This window comes from Calliphora vicina, chromosome 5 (assembly GCF_958450345.1).
Source record: "Calliphora vicina chromosome 5, idCalVici1.1, whole genome shotgun sequence".
Classification (NCBI taxonomy): Eukaryota; Metazoa; Arthropoda; class Insecta; order Diptera; family Calliphoridae; genus Calliphora; species Calliphora vicina.
Window position 1 is genome coordinate 3,517,269 of NC_088784.1, and position 17,093 is coordinate 3,534,361.

The window sequence follows — 17,093 nt, forward strand, 5'->3', positions numbered from 1 at the left end:
TTAAGGGAAAGCCAGTATTGCCGTGTTGTAAAAATTATAAAATTACTGAAAAAAATATTTTCGTTAATTTTATTTTAAATTAATTAAATTTATTTTTAAAAATATTAATATGTGTTGTATATTTGTGTTTTATTTTATTTTTTTTTAAATACATAGAAAATCTGCTAATTTCTTTTACTAAGTTCTAGTAAATTGATATAAAACTCATTCTTGGTAACACTGTTTCTTCATTTGTCATTTTGCTTGCGACAAGTGACACAAATTTACTTACAAGCAAATTCTCTTGTAAGCTGAGTTGTAAGTAAGAAAGATGCGATTGTGTTAGTAAAAAACTTTGAGTGTATTGAGTTTTTCGAACTTGCACTTACATGTGGGGGTAACCAGACGAATTTTCTGAAAATTTGAGTTCCTCAGAGAAATGTATTTTTTTTTTTTTATTATCAGTGTGAAAAATGCTTTTGATGGTGAAAAAAATGTAAAAATTCAATTTACGCTTTCCATCTTTGGTCTGTATTAAGTACTCGGTAGCAAATACTCAATATATGTACAACACTAGTACGGAGCCATTTTATTTTCCTATGTATTCTTTGATTTGCTATAAGAAGAAAGGGTTAGGAAAAGTTTGTGGAATTGTGTATATATAGCTGAAGAAAAAACAGAAAAGTTATTAAAATATGTCTCATGAAACTGAAATTCAAGGAGGTGGAATAGGTTATCAACCCAAGATAAATGATGTTGCCCAAAATTTCTTGGATGATCTGCAGAAGGAACGCTCTCGTCTAACGGAAGATTTTCCATTGTGTGCTCTTTTAATTGATGAAGGTATTGTACAATATATTAGTTATTATTTGGTAAAAGTCCCAGCAAGCTCCCTCTCATTTATTTTGTTAAAGCTTTCGATCGAGTTTATTCTACTGGGCGTATACCCGGCCGCGAATTTTATGCCGATGTACTCAAGCAAAAGCCAATGAAACTTACCCAAAAGGTGTTTGTGCCAGTAAAACAATATCCGAAATTTAATTTTACTGGAAAAATTTTGGGACCCAAAGGAAATTCCCTTATTCGCCTGCAGGACGAAACACAATGTAAGATAACTATCAAGGGCCGTAATTCCATGCGTGACAAGGTTAAGGAAGAAGAATTGCGAAAATCAGACGACCCACGTTTTAGTCATTTAAATAAGGATTTATTTGTGGAAATAAGTACAGTAGCCACACCAGCCGAATGCTATGCTCGTATTGCGTATGTTTTGGCCGAAATTCGCAAATATCTAATACCCGACAAAAATGATGAAGTCTCACACGAACAGTTACGTGAAACAATGGACATCGATCCTGAGATGGCTAAAGCTGGATATGGAGGTAAACCGGAAATATACAAGTAAGTTGGAAGATTTTTACTTTAAAAAAAAATGTCATAAATCAATTGAAATATGTACTCACAGAACTGTATTTGACAAAACTGGAGGTTCAAAAGGAACACGGAAATATTTGGAATTTTTGAAGCATACTTCAAATGCAGAGTGAGTATTACTATAAATGAGATAAAATATAAATGTTATTACTAAAAATTTAATTGTTTGATTCGTTTTAATTTAAAATTTAATCATTTGTATTTTAAAACATTATTTTTCTTTTAGGCGAGAGGAATTGGAAGACGAATATGAGTATGAACATATTTCACATGGCCCACCACCAAAACGCCCTTCAAATTCAAGTGGTTATGAATATATTAAAGGTAAGTGATTCTTCTAAAAATAAAGCTTAGTTTGTACCAGGGTTGGTATTTGAAATTGTAGTTTTTCATTATAAGTCGTAAGGGTATATATGAGTTTGTTATTCCGTCTGTAAATTATATATATACAGGCCTGTCACACATTTTGTTCGGAATGGTTTCAATTCCGTAGTTTTTATTCCGATCGATTTCGTTTTAGGTTCTTCAGATTCCGTGTAATTTATTAATTCCAAACATATTTAATAATTCTATATTTCTGATTTAAATTAGAAAGCGTTTTTATATTAAAACAAAAGGGAAGCTTTTGGTACAGAAATTGATTAAAAATTTTAGAAAATCAAATAATTACAAAGAAATATCAATTCCACTTTGAAAACTGAAAGTGGTTTCATTCCGAAAGAAATTTTCGTTTTACTTTTTCTGAAGAAGCAAAATACGGAATTAATTCCACTTTCGATCGGAATGGAATTCTGTGACAGGCCTGATAATTGATCGTTATAGATACTGGAGTCGGTATAGTCACGTCCCTCTGTCAGTTGAATTCAACATTCCGAAACCCCCAAATAACTTACATATGTACATGATACATCAATATATCCGCTATGGTCCCCGTTCAGTTGCTATTCAAATTCGAGAAAATCGGCCCGGAAATGTTAGATATATGCAAAAACATCGACTATTTCGATTTTCGGTATGGATTACTATGTCATTAACATCGACAATATGGATATATAATTAATATTTCAAATACCTTTCCAACGACCTATAATGACACCTTAAAAATTCAGACCGACAATAGGTCAAAATCGGGAAAAATATTTACCAGTATTTTTTTACCAACAAATTTTTTAATCCCAACAAAATTGTTTATATAAATTTTTTTTAGAAAACTGTTCTTAATCTTTATTTTGAAGTGCTTTGATGAATGGTATATAAGATTCGGCATAGCCAAATATAGGTCTCATACTCATTATAATCCATTTTAAATTACATATTTTCACATCATTACTTCATGTTTTATACAATAATAGTTGGCAACGCTATGCCTGAATAGTACGCGTGTGTAACACAGCTGTCTTTTGTTATTAAAAATAAACACTTAACTGCTGCTTAAATAAATTAATTTGTGGTGATTTATAAAGTATTTATTGCTTGGAACAATATTCCTTTGAAGTTTCCTATATTTTTTAAACAATAAACATTTTCTTGACTGCTGCTGGTGTTGGTGTTTAAGTTGCCTTGTTGTTTGTTGCTGAATAAATAACTGCATTTACCACCTTTATTTTTGTTGCTGTTTTTTTTGGGCTGCGACTGCTATTTCTTTTTATTTACATATAAATAAAAATGCCTGCTGCTAGAGCTATTAAATGTGCTTCATGTAATGATAGTATTGCCAAAACCCATGGTAGCATCAAGTGCAGTTCATGCAACTTGTGGCTGCACCTTCATTGTGCTGATGTTTCTGAGAAGCACCTCGCCTTACTTAAAGACAAACCTTCATTTGCATTTACCTGTGCAGCTTGCCTCAACTCATCTAAAAATGACAACTCTCTTCGTGATGAGCTTCGTGATTTGAAAACTAGTTTTAATGATTTTGTTAAATCTGCGCAAGAGGATCGTGATACTTTTAAGAGCACTATGACGGAAATGTTTTCCGAGTTAAGGCAGATGAAATCAGACATAATCGCGTGCAGTAAATTAATAGAAAAAATTGATTCCTCGACTACGGCAAAAATCAATAATTTAATGGCGGAGAACAATGTCCTGCATCGCAGACTTAATCGCGGTGACATTGTGCTCAGTGGATTGCCCTCTGGGTTGAACGATCTTACGTCTACTGTTATCTCTTTATGCTCGTTCTATGGTGTTAATATTACTGATCGTGACATTAATTATGTTTGCTATATGAGCAACAGAAAGCTTATCCTTGCCAAATTTAATAATGTTTCTGTGCGGGATAACATTATGAGCCAATACTTCAAGACTAGATCATTGAAAGTAAGCGATATTATTGGTGGTGAAATATCTGGACGAGTATACTTAAATGACCACTTCTCTCCTGCTGCTTCGAATTTAAATGCGTTTTGCCGAAAGTTGTTGCGTCAAAAGATTATTTCAAAATTCAAAATTCTGAATGCAGATAAGGTTAAAGCCAAATTAACTATGCCTGACGGAGCAGAAGTTTTCTATGACCTTGATGAATGCACTGGCTTATATAAGGATAATATTGGTGTCCATCAATAGTTTTTACCTTTACTTTTTTGATTATTATTTATTTATGCTTTTTATAATTTGTTTTAATGGCGTATTTGAATTTAAAGTATTTTTTGTATGCCTTTTATTGAGGTTTTTGTTTTTTTTTGCTGTTTAAACAAATTATATGAGCATTAACAGTTATAAACTTAATTAATTTATTTTTTTTTTCTCTCTCTGTTGTAACTTGATCTCATTTTTTTTTGATTGCTTGATAGCTGTATTAATATATAGTTTGTGATTTCATTCTATGCATTTTGTAATTATAATTTTAATCTCTTGGTTCCCCGCCATTTACAAATTTCTTTTTGATTTTCTCCATGAGTAACATTAATATCGGTCCTGTGGTAAGTAGTAGCTTATCTATTAAATCAATCATGTCAAATTGTTCTTCTAACCTGTTAAAAATTGCACACATTAATTGCCAAAGTATTAGGCCAAATAGTAACTCAGTTAAATTTGATGTGCTCAAAAATATTGTTATTGGAAACTTTGATATTATTGCAATTTCTGAATCCTGGCTTAAACCATACGTTTCCAATAGCTCGCTTAACATACCTGGTTTTACCTTGGTTAGGAATGATAGACAACATTTGCGTGGCGGTGGTGTTTGTATTTATGTATCGGGCGCCATTAAGTTTAAGGTAATTTTTAAAGTTTCCGATCCTGGAAGTTGTGAATCGATGTTTATAGAACTTTTTGACGGCAATATTAGGATTATTTTTGGTGTTGTTTACCTTCCTAATGGAGATATTGTGTCCTTTGAAAACCACCACGTTGACTTATTTTCTAGATTTTCCAATGTTATAGTTGTTGGTGACTTTAACTGCAACTTGTTTAATGTTATGAAAGCAAATCTGATGAGATTGCTTTGTCTTAGGTGTAATTTATCTTTATATCATAATTCCAAACCTACTTATTATGACGTTGCTCATTCTTCTACATCATTGTTGGATTATTGGTTAGTAAGTAATTGCTCTATGATAAGTTATTCTGACCAGGTGCAAAGTCCTTCTGTATCTCATCATGCACTTATTTTTGCTTTATTTTGTTTTAATACGGAATTATTATCACCTTATTTTGAATATAGAGATCATAAAAATATAGATTGGAATGGTATTTTTTCATCTTTATCTAATTTTGACCCTTCAAATTTTTATGAAACCATTGACGTTGATTATCAATGTTCCATTCTTAGCGCTTTAATTGAGTCTACGTATTCATTTGTTCCAGTCGTTAGGCGAAAGATTACTAAGCTAATTGATAATTGGATGAAGTCTGATCGTGTAGTTCTGGCAAATTCTATGAAAGATTTAGCATATTCTGCATTTCAAACATGTTCTTCGAATGAAAATTGGAAAGTCTTCTGTCGGTATCGTAATAGAGCCAAAAATATAATACGCAATGAAAGGAAAAAACATTTTGCTAAATTGTTTTCCGGTTTAGACTCATCTGAAATGTGGAAAGTTTTGAAAGCACGTGGTTTTTCTAAGGGAAAGGATGTCCTGCGTGACTTTGATGTGGATGAAGTCAATGATTATTTTGCAAATGCTGTTGATATGGATAATTATAACAATATTGTTTTTGATAATTTTAGTGGTACGTTTACATTTAGGTGTATCTCTGAGGAGGAACTGTGGGTTGCATTGTGTAGAGTTAAATCCAAATCCATTGGCAATGATGGTATTCCAATTTCGTTTTTGAAAACAATTTTTCCACATATTTCTAGTCTTTTAATTTTCCACATTAATTCTATATTGACTTCTTCAAAATTTCCTAATATTTGGAAAGTAGCTCGCGTTGTCCCTATACCGAAATCTAAAGTTGTGCATGATGTTGATGACTTAAGACCGATTTCCATTCTTCCTGCATTATCTAAGGTAGTTGAGCATATTCTTAAGGATCAAGTTTTGTCTTTTGTTCATGGAAATATATCTGCCTCACAATATGCTTTTCGTCGTAAACATAATACTACTTCCTTACTACTAAATATAACTGATTCTATTAGAGACAATATTAATAAAGATTTCCTGTCAGTGCTAGTATCTCTTGATTTGTCAAAGGCCTTTAATTCTATTAGTTTCTCTGTTTTGATTGAAAAACTAAATTCAAACTTTGGATTTTCTAGGTCCGCGTGTATGCTTATTTATTCGTATTTGACTGGAAGGTCTCAATTTGTTGATATTGATGGTGTTTTTTCTGGAATACTTCCACTATTTTCTGGAATTCCACAGGGTTCTGTTCTAGGTCCGCTTCTCTTTATCATGTATGTTAATGATATCCCTGAATGTATTGACACTGGTGTTTGCAGATCTTTTTTGTTTGCAGATGATATTTTTTCTCTTATTTAGTACTGATCGTGGTAATGTAGATGTTTTAGAATCCAATATTAATTTTAGTCTTCGACGTTTTTTGAACTGGACATCTGTCAACTCTTTACATATTAATTCTTCTAAAACAAAGGCAATGTTTTTTGGAAACACTGAAAATTATATTTCTGATATTAATATTTTCATTGGTGATAACAGAATACTGTTTGTGGATCATCTTAGGTGCTTAGGTGTGTATGTTGATCATCGCCTGTCATTTGAAAGGCACATAGATCATTTACATGGCAGAGTTTTGGGTATTTTGCGTACAATATATTCAAATAACATTTATTTACCAGTACGGATTAAATACAAATTAGCTTATGCTCTTTTGATGCCACATATTCTTTATGCTTTAGAAGTTTTTTCTGGCACTACAGCTTTCAATCACGCTAGGCTTAATCGTATTGTAAACTCAATTGTTCGTTATGTCTATGGTATTCGCAGATGGATGCATATTTCTGAATATGTGAAACGATTTTTGGGATGTAGTTTTAAGGAATTTATTTCTTATCGTAACCTGTTTTTTTTCTTTAGGGTTATTAAATTTGGTTTACCTTTTTTACTTTTCTCAGAGTTTTCATTTTCTCATTCTAGGAGAAACCCCCAAATTGTAATTCCTAGAATTAGATGTTCCCATTTTGAGCGTTCATTTATTGTTAGAATTGCCCGTTGTTGGAATTACTTGCCACTTGACCTACGTGTTTTTTCTCATTCAAATAATGCCTTCCGTTTAAAATTATTAGCACATCTTACTTCACATTAACTTTTTGCACATTTACTTATTTTTTGTAAACTTTATTTTTTTAATTTTACTTTATCCCATTTTGATTTTTAATTAAAGAAAATGTATTTCTTTTTGAGTTTATAGTCGCCATGTTGCCTTTTCAGATTATGTTATGCTACTACTTAGGGACATTTTATTTCTTTTTTATCTTTTTTCTTCTTCTTCGGCTGGGGAGCCATTTTTAATATTTTTTTTTTTTTTCTTTATTATTAATTAATAATTGATTAATATTAATTTAGTTTGTATTATTATTTATAATAATTATAATGAATTGTATTCAGGAATTTACTTTTGTAATATATATTGATTGGCCTTATAGGCTTTTTATATTACTTGGAATAAATAAATAAATAAATAAATAAATTGACTTTAAAAATGCTCAATCAATCTTAATATCCAATATTTATATTAAAAATAAAACCCTCGTGTCTTATTTATAACAAGAGAAAACTATAAACAAAATACATAATTGAAATAAAATAACACAAGCAACCACTTTAGATAATTTTGTAAAGAATAATAAATTTTTATAAATAACTATAAACATATAACAAAAAAAAAAAAAACGCCAATAATGGGTATGAACTGAAAATACTCAAACGATTTAAAAAGTAAATCAAAAAAGATGTAACGAAACAAACAATTTAAATGATAATTTTACTTAACATTACATATAAAAAGTAAAAAATGCTACACAAAAAAAATTAAATCTGAAACAACAATAACAAACTCATTACATTGTTGGTTGATTTTAAATCGTTTGACTATAGATTTTCATTACATATCTGAATATAATTAAAAAAATCAAATATAATTTTATAGTTCCATCATCTTCGAAAGGATACAAACGTGCTGTACCCATGTATACAGATACCAAACGCGTACGTGAAGTCTCTTCATCTAAACCGTATAAAAACCGTTTATAAATATAAAAACTTCTAATATGTATGGAATTAAAAAATAAATCTAACTAAAATGAAAATTAATATAAAACATTTTATAATAATTTAAAAAATATATATGAAATATTAACAAAATAAAATATAGATATTTGAATTACAAACAAGAAAAGTGTTCACTTAACAAATAAAACTCTAAGATAATTTTACATAAAAAATAAAGTAAACCGAATTTACTATCTAATTAATAGATGGTAAAAACGGCATATAAAATATTATAAACATCGTTAGAATAAAAATTTTGCTTATAATAAATAGATGCTGCACATATTAGGCCGTATTCATAATTTTGTATGGAAATTTGTATAAAATTAAAAATTGATTATGAATAATAGCATGTAAATTTAAAAAAAACTTTTTTTAATTGGCACAATAAATAGAAAATTATTCCGAAACATATACATTTTTAAAAACTTTTGCACATAAATTTAGGTTATACAATTTTAACTCTTTGAAAAGCCATCATTTTATCTCTGTCCAAAAAGATGTTTACGGATTTTAACTATAATTCAAACAGAATAATGTTTTAACTATAAGTTAAGATAGAGACGAAGTCAAAAAGTATTTTTGCCTGTTTAGGCTTTATATAAATAATATAATAAATAAAAATAAAAAATAAAAATTAATCTTGAGAACAACAGCATATAACTAAAAACACTCATATCTGTCAGATTTACTTTCTGAATTGTCTGTGTTGAAAACATCATCCAAAATCGGTACATAAATGGTCGACATAAAAACGAAACCCTGTTTTTGGGTTCTAGACATTTTTTTATATCGGATTTAAAAAATATTAGGACTAAAATTATAAATAAAATGAAATTTATATAATTCTATAGAAACCTCAACATACAATCGCTTATAATCAAGCGTATTGTAAGAGATGGTATAAATAATAAATTTTGAAAGAAAAGAAAATGTATCAATTATTATGAGTATAATCCCAATAAATCAGAAAACGATATGATAGCAATACCGATATTACTTTATGGGGGCGATTATGATATCATATATTATTATTGAAAACGATATTCTCATAATATAGTTTTCAAATATCTTCCTTCCAATAAAGTAAATAAACCAAAAATATTTGAAAAAATCGAACTGAGAAATAATATAAATTAAAAAAATTGCAAACAACATACGCAAGATGAAAACAAAATAAATATTAAATTATTTAAAACGTTATTAGTTGATCTATAATGTTCTCTGGTTTATTGGGATAATAAATAAGTAGTAAAATCACAAAAACAACAAGATTTAACAGAGGTTGTGGTGAACGTAAGGTAAGTAAGTACATATTTTAATGAATAAATTCAGTAGCAAATTAGGTCTGGGTGGATTAATTAACTTGCGCGTCATTGTCATTATTTCTTAAGGGAAATTAGGTTCGTTTTCATTTTTTTGTCTTTGACAGTTTTGCTTCTCGTTCTGGCGCGTGTAACGGTTCCTTAAATCCTAAATTGGTGGACTACCATTTATAACTCGACGTATGAACTGGTGCAGAACTATTATAACTCTTGATATTAATAATAAAGTTTAAGCGTTCCAGCTTCTTATATGATGATATAGGTCGACTATGGACTTGATTCGATGTGGGATAACCTGGCAATTTGTGGGTCGTTAGATTCCGCCATTAAACTTTAAATTACAAAAAAAAAATAGGTATGAAAAATTTGTTAGTATTAATGTATATTAATTTTTTTTATACAAAAATAAAAAGAAAGCCACGTGGCCAATAACTTTCGTTTAATAAAAGAAAAGAAAAATATAAATAATTTAAAATTGTTTTATTTATTTTAAAAATTAATATATAGTATCTAATAGCAGAATCTAATGCTAGGTATACACGTTACGATAAATCGTATAAGTATGAAATTAGTAACGTGTATCATGTTGTCGTACTAACGAAGTATGAAAATCAAAAATTTTTGATTTTTGTGATATTTTTATTACTTGTCATTTTTTTCAAAGGAAATAGTACGATTTGTAGTAACGTCTATCACTCATTAACGATACTACGATTAGTACGAAAAATGGTATCGTGTATACCCAGCATAAGGGTTTGTAATAGGGTTCTATAAGTCGATTGTTCGAACAATCGACTTTTTGGTCGGCAAAAAGTCGAACAATCGATTATGTCGATAAAAGTCGAATAGTCGATAAAAGTCGACTTTTTAGATTGTTAAAAAAAATTTAATTGCAATTTGGTACACTTGCATTTTTTGTAGTATATGCTAATATAAATAAATGTTTATAAATTAAAGCTTTTTTCTACACAACATTCTTCTAACTATTATCGCCTTGATAAATTTCATTTTTATTGCTAAACATTAATAAATGTAGAAACTATGTATTTTTTTTACAAAAAATGGTAAAAAGTTGAAAAAAGTCGAAAATAGTCGGAAAATCGAAAATAGTCTAAAAAAGTCGATTTAACTAAAAAGTCGAAAAGTCGACTTTTATAAATTACCAAAAGTCCAAAGTTCGAAAAGTCGACTTTTTAAAAAACGAAAAAAGTCGAAAGGTCGAAAAGTCGACTTTTTGTTTCAGCTATAGAACCCTAGTTTGTAACTAACTCACTTTATATTCAAAGAGGTGTGAAGTGTTTTGTATATCAATATATGTTCTATACTTTTATAAAATAACAAATATTAAAAAAATATATTTTCGAATTAAAAAATCTTAAAATCTTTTCAGTGTTTAAAAACAGCGAAAATAAATAAATCTTCACATAGTATATCAAGTTGATATTATCAACACTGGTTAATGCTGATATTACAATCAGGGATGGAAAAGTTGTTGCAATTTATATTTTGTTTTTCTATAAATAACCCCCGTTGCCACATGCAAGTAATTACATGTAAGTAATGAATACGTATTATCATCGAAAAACACCGAAAAACCACAAAATTTTTTGTGTGTCTACACTATGCGTAGCAAGTTCATTTTAAAAATGTCGCCAACAATGATTGTTCTTGCTAAAATTGCTATGTTGAACGAATTAAAAGAAAATATTAAGGGAAAGCCAGTATTGCCGTGTTGTAAAAATTATAAAATTACTGAAAAAAATATTTTCGTTAATTTTATTTTAAATTAATTAAATTTATTTTTAAAAATATTAATATGTGTTGTATATTTGTGTTTTATTTTATTTTTTTTTAAATACATAGAAAATCTGCTAATTTCTTTTACTAAGTTCTAGTAAATTGATATAAAACTCATTCTTGGTAACACTGTTTCTTCATTTGTCATTTTGCTTGCGACAAGTGACACAAATTTACTTACAAGCAAATTCTCTTGTAAGCTGAGTTGTAAGTAAGAAAGATGCGATTGTGTTAGTAAAAAACTTTGAGTGTATTGAGTTTTTCGAACTTGCACTTACATGTGGGGGTAACCAGACGAATTTTCTGAAAATTTGAGTTCCTCAGAGAAATGTATTTTTTTTTTTTTTATTATCAGTGTGAAAAATGCTTTTGATGGTGAAAAAAATGTAAAAATTCAATTTACGCTTTCCATCTTTGGTCTGTATTAAGTACTCGGTACCAAATACTCAATATATGTACAACACTAGTACGGAGCCATTTTATTTTCCTATGTATTCTTTGATTTGCTATAAGAAGAAAGGGTTAGGAAAAGTTTGTGGAATTGTGTATATATAGCTGAAGAAAAAACAGAAAAGTTATTAAAATATGTCTCATGAAACTGAAATTCAAGGAGGTGGAATAGGTTATCAACCCAAGATAAATGATGTTGCCCAAAATTTCTTGGATGATCTGCAGAAGGAACGCTCTCGTCTAACGGAAGATTTTCCATTGTGTGCTCTTTTAATTGATGAAGGTATTGTACAATATATTAGTTATTATTTGGTAAAAGTCCCAGCAAGCTCCCTCTCATTTATTTTGTTAAAGCTTTCGATCGAGTTTATTCTACTGGGCGTATACCCGGCCGCGAATTTTATGCCGATGTACTCAAGCAAAAGCCAATGAAACTTACCCAAAAGGTGTTTGTGCCAGTAAAACAATATCCGAAATTTAATTTTACTGGAAAAATTTTGGGACCCAAAGGAAATTCCCTTATTCGCCTGCAGGACGAAACACAATGTAAGATAACTATCAAGGGCCGTAATTCCATGCGTGACAAGGTTAAGGAAGAAGAATTGCGAAAATCAGACGACCCACGTTTTAGTCATTTAAATAAGGATTTATTTGTGGAAATAAGTACAGTAGCCACACCAGCCGAATGCTATGCTCGTATTGCGTATGTTTTGGCCGAAATTCGCAAATATCTAATACCCGACAAAAATGATGAAGTCTCACACGAACAGTTACGTGAAACAATGGACATCGATCCTGAGATGGCTAAAGCTGGATATGGAGGTAAACCGGAAATATACAAGTAAGTTGGAAGATTTTTACTTTAAAAAAAAATGTCATAAATCAATTGAAATATGTACTCACAGAACTGTATTTGACAAAACTGGAGGTTCAAAAGGAACACGGAAATATTTGGAATTTTTGAAGCATACTTCAAATGCAGAGTGAGTATTACTATAAATGAGATAAAATATAAATGTTATTACTAAAAATTTAATTGTTTGATTCGTTTTAATTTAAAATTTAATCATTTGTATTTTAAAACATTATTTTTCTTTTAGGCGAGAGGAATTGGAAGACGAATATGAGTATGAACATATTTCACATGGCCCACCACCAAAACGCCCTTCAAATTCAAGTGGTTATGAATATATTAAAGGTAAGTGATTCTTCTAAAAATAAAGCTTAGTTTGTACCAGGGTTGGTATTTGAAATTGTAGTTTTTCATTATAAGTCGTAAGGGTATATATGAGTTTGTTATTCCGTCTGTAAATTATATATATACAGGCCTGTCACACATTTTGTTCGGAATGGTTTCAATTCCGTAGTTTTTATTCCGATCGATTTCGTTTTAGGTTCTTCAGATTCCGTGTAATTTATTAATTCCAAACATATTTAATAATTCTATATTTCTGATTTAAATTAGAAAGCGTTTTTATATTAAAACAAAAGGGAAGCTTTTGGTACAGAAATTGATTAAAAATTTTAGAAAATCAAATAATTACAAAGAAATATCAATTCCACTTTGAAAACTGAAAGTGGTTTCATTCCGAAAGAAATTTTCGTTTTACTTTTTCTGAAGAAGCAAAATACGGAATTAATTCCACTTTCGATCGGAATGGAATTCTGTGACAGGCCTGATAATTGATCGTTATAGATACTGGAGTCGGTATAGTCACGTCCCTCTGTCAGTTGAATTCAACATTCCGAAACCCCCAAATAACTTACATATGTACATGATACATCAATATATCCGCTATGGTCCCCGTTCAGTTGCTATTCAAATTCGAGAAAATCGGCCCGGAAATGTTAGATATATGCAAAAACATCGACTATTTCGATTTTCGGTATGGATTACTATGTCATTAACATCGACAATATGGATATATAATTAATATTTCAAATACCTTTCCAACGACCTATAATGACACCTTAAAAATTCAGACCGACAATAGGTCAAAATCGGGAAAAATATTTACCAGTATTTTTTTACCAACAAATTTTTTAATCCCAACAAAATTGTTTATATAAATTTTTTTTAGAAAACTGTTCTTAATCTTTATTTTGAAGTGCTTTGATGAATGGTATATAAGATTCGGCATAGCCAAATATAGGTCTCATACTCATTATAATCCATTTTAAATTACATATTTTCACATCATTACTTCATGTTTTATACAATTGACTTTAAAAATGCTCAATCTTAATATCCAATATTTATATTAAAAATAAAACCCTCGTGTCTTATTTATAACAAGAGAAAACTATAAACAAAATACATAATTGAAATAAAATAACACAAGCAACCACTTTAGATAATTTTGTAAAGAATAATAAATTTTTATAAATAACTATAAACATATAACAAAAAAAAAAAAAACGCCAATAATGGGTATGAACTGAAAATACTCAAACGATTTAAAAAGTAAATCAAAAAAGATGTAACGAAACAAACAATTTAAATGATAATTTTACTTAACATTACATATAAAAAGTAAAAAATGCTACACAAAAAAAATTAAATCTGAAACAACAATAACAAACTCATTACATTGTTGGTTGATTTTAAATCGTTTGACTATAGATTTTCATTACATATCTGAATATAATTAAAAAAATCAAATATAATTTTATAGTTCCATCATCTTCGAAAGGATACAAACGTGCTGTACCCATGTATACAGATACCAAACGCGTACGTGAAGTCTCTTCATCTAAACCGTATAAAAACCGTTTATAAATATAAAAACTTCTAATATGTATGGAATTAAAAAATAAATCTAACTAAAATGAAAATTAATATAAAACATTTTATAATAATTTAAAAAATATATATGAAATATTAACAAAATAAAATATAGATATTTGAATTACAAACAAGAAAAGTGTTCACATAACAAATAAAACTCTAAGATAATTTTACATAAAAAATAAAGTAAACCGAATTTACTATCTAATTAATAGATGGTAAAAACGGCATATAAAATATTATAAACATCGTTAGAATAAAAATTTTGGTTATAATAAATAGATGCTGCACATATTAGGCCGTATTCATAATTTTGTATGGAAATTTGTATAAAATTAAAAATTGATTATGAATAATAGCATGTAAATTTAAAAAAAACTTTTTTTAATTGGCACAATAAATAGAAAATTATTCCGAAACATATACATTTTTAAAAACTTTTGCACATAAATTTAGGTTATACAATTTTAACTCTTTGAAAAGCCATCATTTTATCTCTGTCCAAAAAGATGTTTACGGATTTTAACTATAATTCAAACAGAATAATGTTTTAACTATAAGTTAAGATAGAGACGAAGTCAAAAAGTATTTTTGCCTGTTTAGGCTTTATATAAATAATATAATAAATAAAAATAAAAAATAAAAATTAATCTTGAGAACAACAGCATATAACTAAAAACACTCATATCTGTCAGATTTACTTTCTGAATTGTCTGTGTTGAAAACATCATCCAAAATCGGTACATAAATGGTCGACATAAAAACGAAACCCTGTTTTTGGGTTCTAGACATTTTTTTATATCGGATTTAAAAAATATTAGGACTAAAATTATAAATAAAATGAAATTTATATAATTCTATAGAAACCTCAACATACAATCGCTTATAATCAAGCGTATTGTAAGAGATGGTATAAATAATAAATTTTGAAAGAAAAGAAAATGTATCAATTATTATGAGTATAATCCCAATAAATCAGAAAACGATATGATAGCAATACCGATATTACTTTATGGGGGCGATTATGATATCATATATTATTATTGAAAACGATATTCTCATAATATAGTTTTCAAATATCTTCCTTCCAATAAAGTAAATAAACCAAAAATATTTGAAAAAATCGAACTGAGAAATAATATAAATTAAAAAAATTGCAAACAACATACGCAAGATGAAAACAAAATAAATATTAAATTATTTAAAACGTTATTAGTTGATCTATAATGTTCTCTGGTTTATTGGGATAATAAATAAGTAGTAAAATCACAAAAACAACAAGATTTAACAGAGGTTGTGGTGAACGTAAGGTAAGTAAGTACATATTTTAATGAATAAATTCAGTAGCAAATTAGGTCTGGGTGGATTAATTAACTTGCGCGTCATTGTCATTATTTCTTAAGGGAAATTAGGTTCGTTTTCCTTTTTTTGTCTTTGACAGTTTTGCTTCTCGTTCTGGCGCGTGTAACGGTTCCTTAAATCCTAAATTGGTGGACTACCATTTATAACTCGACGTATGAACTGGTGCAGTACTATTATAACCAGGGAAACCAAAATATGCAAATGCATGTTTTTTCTGGTGAGTCTAATGATCACATGGATAAGATATTTACACGTTTCAGAACTATTTAAGAATTTTGGCATCGATTTGTTAGTGCATATTTTTGCATATTTTACCCTTAAATACATATTTTTGCATATATTTGTTTTAGGAGCATATTTATGTCATATTTTGCGTTTTTAGAGCATATTTTACTGTTTAATTGCATATTTTGAGTTTATCAAAAACAAATTTTGTCTTACTTATTTTTCGCTGTTGTGTTACAGGTTTTTACTTCCTTTGTTTAAAATTCAAAATTGAAAAATAGATGGCTTTACACCCAAAAAAAAAAAAATTAAAAAACAGAAATTTTTTTTTTAAAATTTAAAATAACAAATGGAAAAAAATTTTTATCCAAAAAATTAAAAAACTGAAAAAAATGTTCACCTAAAAAAAAAATATTTTTTTTTCAAAAATTAAAAAACTGAAAAAAAAATTTTGTTCACCTAAAAATATTTAAATTTTTTATTTTGAAGTATAATTAGGTAAAGGGTATATAAGATTCGGCACAGCCGAATATAGCTCTTTTACTTGTTTTAATATAAAATAAGTACTATTTTAATAATAGCTCCATCTAAATATCAAATTTTAGTTCTAATTCAGACTTAACCGTTCTAAGTGTTAATGAAATATTGTCTTTTAAATTTGCTCCTGCAACATCAGTTGATGTCGAAAGAACATTTTCTATGTATAACAATGTTTTCAGATCCAATAGACAACGTAAATTTTTGTTGGGTAAAAATTATGTAAAAGTTTGTTTTTTTAAGAGCATATTTTTTAAATTTTAAGAGCATATTTTAAAGTTTTTACTGCATATTTAAAGCGCCTAAAACGCTTTTTTTAGAGCATATTTCCGGTTTCCCTGATTATAACTCTTGATATTAATAATAAAGTTTAAGCGTTCCAGCTTCTTATATGATGATATAGGTCGACTATGGACTTGATTCGATGTGGGTTAACCTGGCAATTTGTGGGTCGTTAGATTCCGCCATTAAACTTTAAATTACAAAAAAAAATAGGTATGAAAAATTTGTTAGTATTAATGT

At 28.5% G+C, this 17,093-nt stretch overlaps 2 protein-coding genes across 4 annotated transcripts; both read left to right on the top strand.

Annotated features, from left to right (window-relative positions):
• The first annotated feature begins 570 nt into the window (after positions 1-570).
• LOC135961884 (KH domain-containing, RNA-binding, signal transduction-associated protein 2-like) lies at positions 571-9,887 on the top strand. Of its 2 annotated transcripts, none has more exons than XM_065513522.1 (5): positions 571-822; positions 894-1,380; positions 1,445-1,522; positions 1,640-1,737; positions 9,520-9,887. In XM_065513522.1, exons 1-5 carry the CDS (start codon positions 675-677, stop codon positions 9,555-9,557), a joined length of 849 nt encoding a protein of 282 aa, XP_065369594.1. In that variant the 5' UTR covers positions 571-674; the 3' UTR covers positions 9,558-9,887. The 2 variants fall into 2 exon arrangements, with proteins under 2 accessions (XP_065369594.1, XP_065369593.1); XM_065513521.1 differs by lacking the exon at positions 9,520-9,887 and adding an exon at positions 7,966-8,214 and having other exon boundaries at positions 572-822.
• Positions 9,888-11,690: 1,803 nt separating this feature from the next.
• Positions 11,691-15,973, top strand: LOC135962110 (KH domain-containing, RNA-binding, signal transduction-associated protein 2-like). Of its 2 annotated transcripts, none has more exons than XM_065513856.1 (5): positions 11,691-11,942; positions 12,014-12,500; positions 12,565-12,642; positions 12,760-12,857; positions 15,889-15,973. In XM_065513856.1, the coding sequence occupies exons 1-5, from the start codon at positions 11,795-11,797 to the stop codon at positions 15,924-15,926; spliced, it is 849 nt and encodes a 282-aa protein (XP_065369928.1). In that variant the 5' UTR covers positions 11,691-11,794; the 3' UTR covers positions 15,927-15,973. The 2 variants fall into 2 exon arrangements, with proteins under 2 accessions (XP_065369928.1, XP_065369927.1); XM_065513855.1 differs by lacking the exon at positions 15,889-15,973 and adding an exon at positions 14,335-14,583 and having other exon boundaries at positions 11,692-11,942.
• The last annotated feature ends 1,120 nt before the right edge of the window (positions 15,974-17,093 follow it).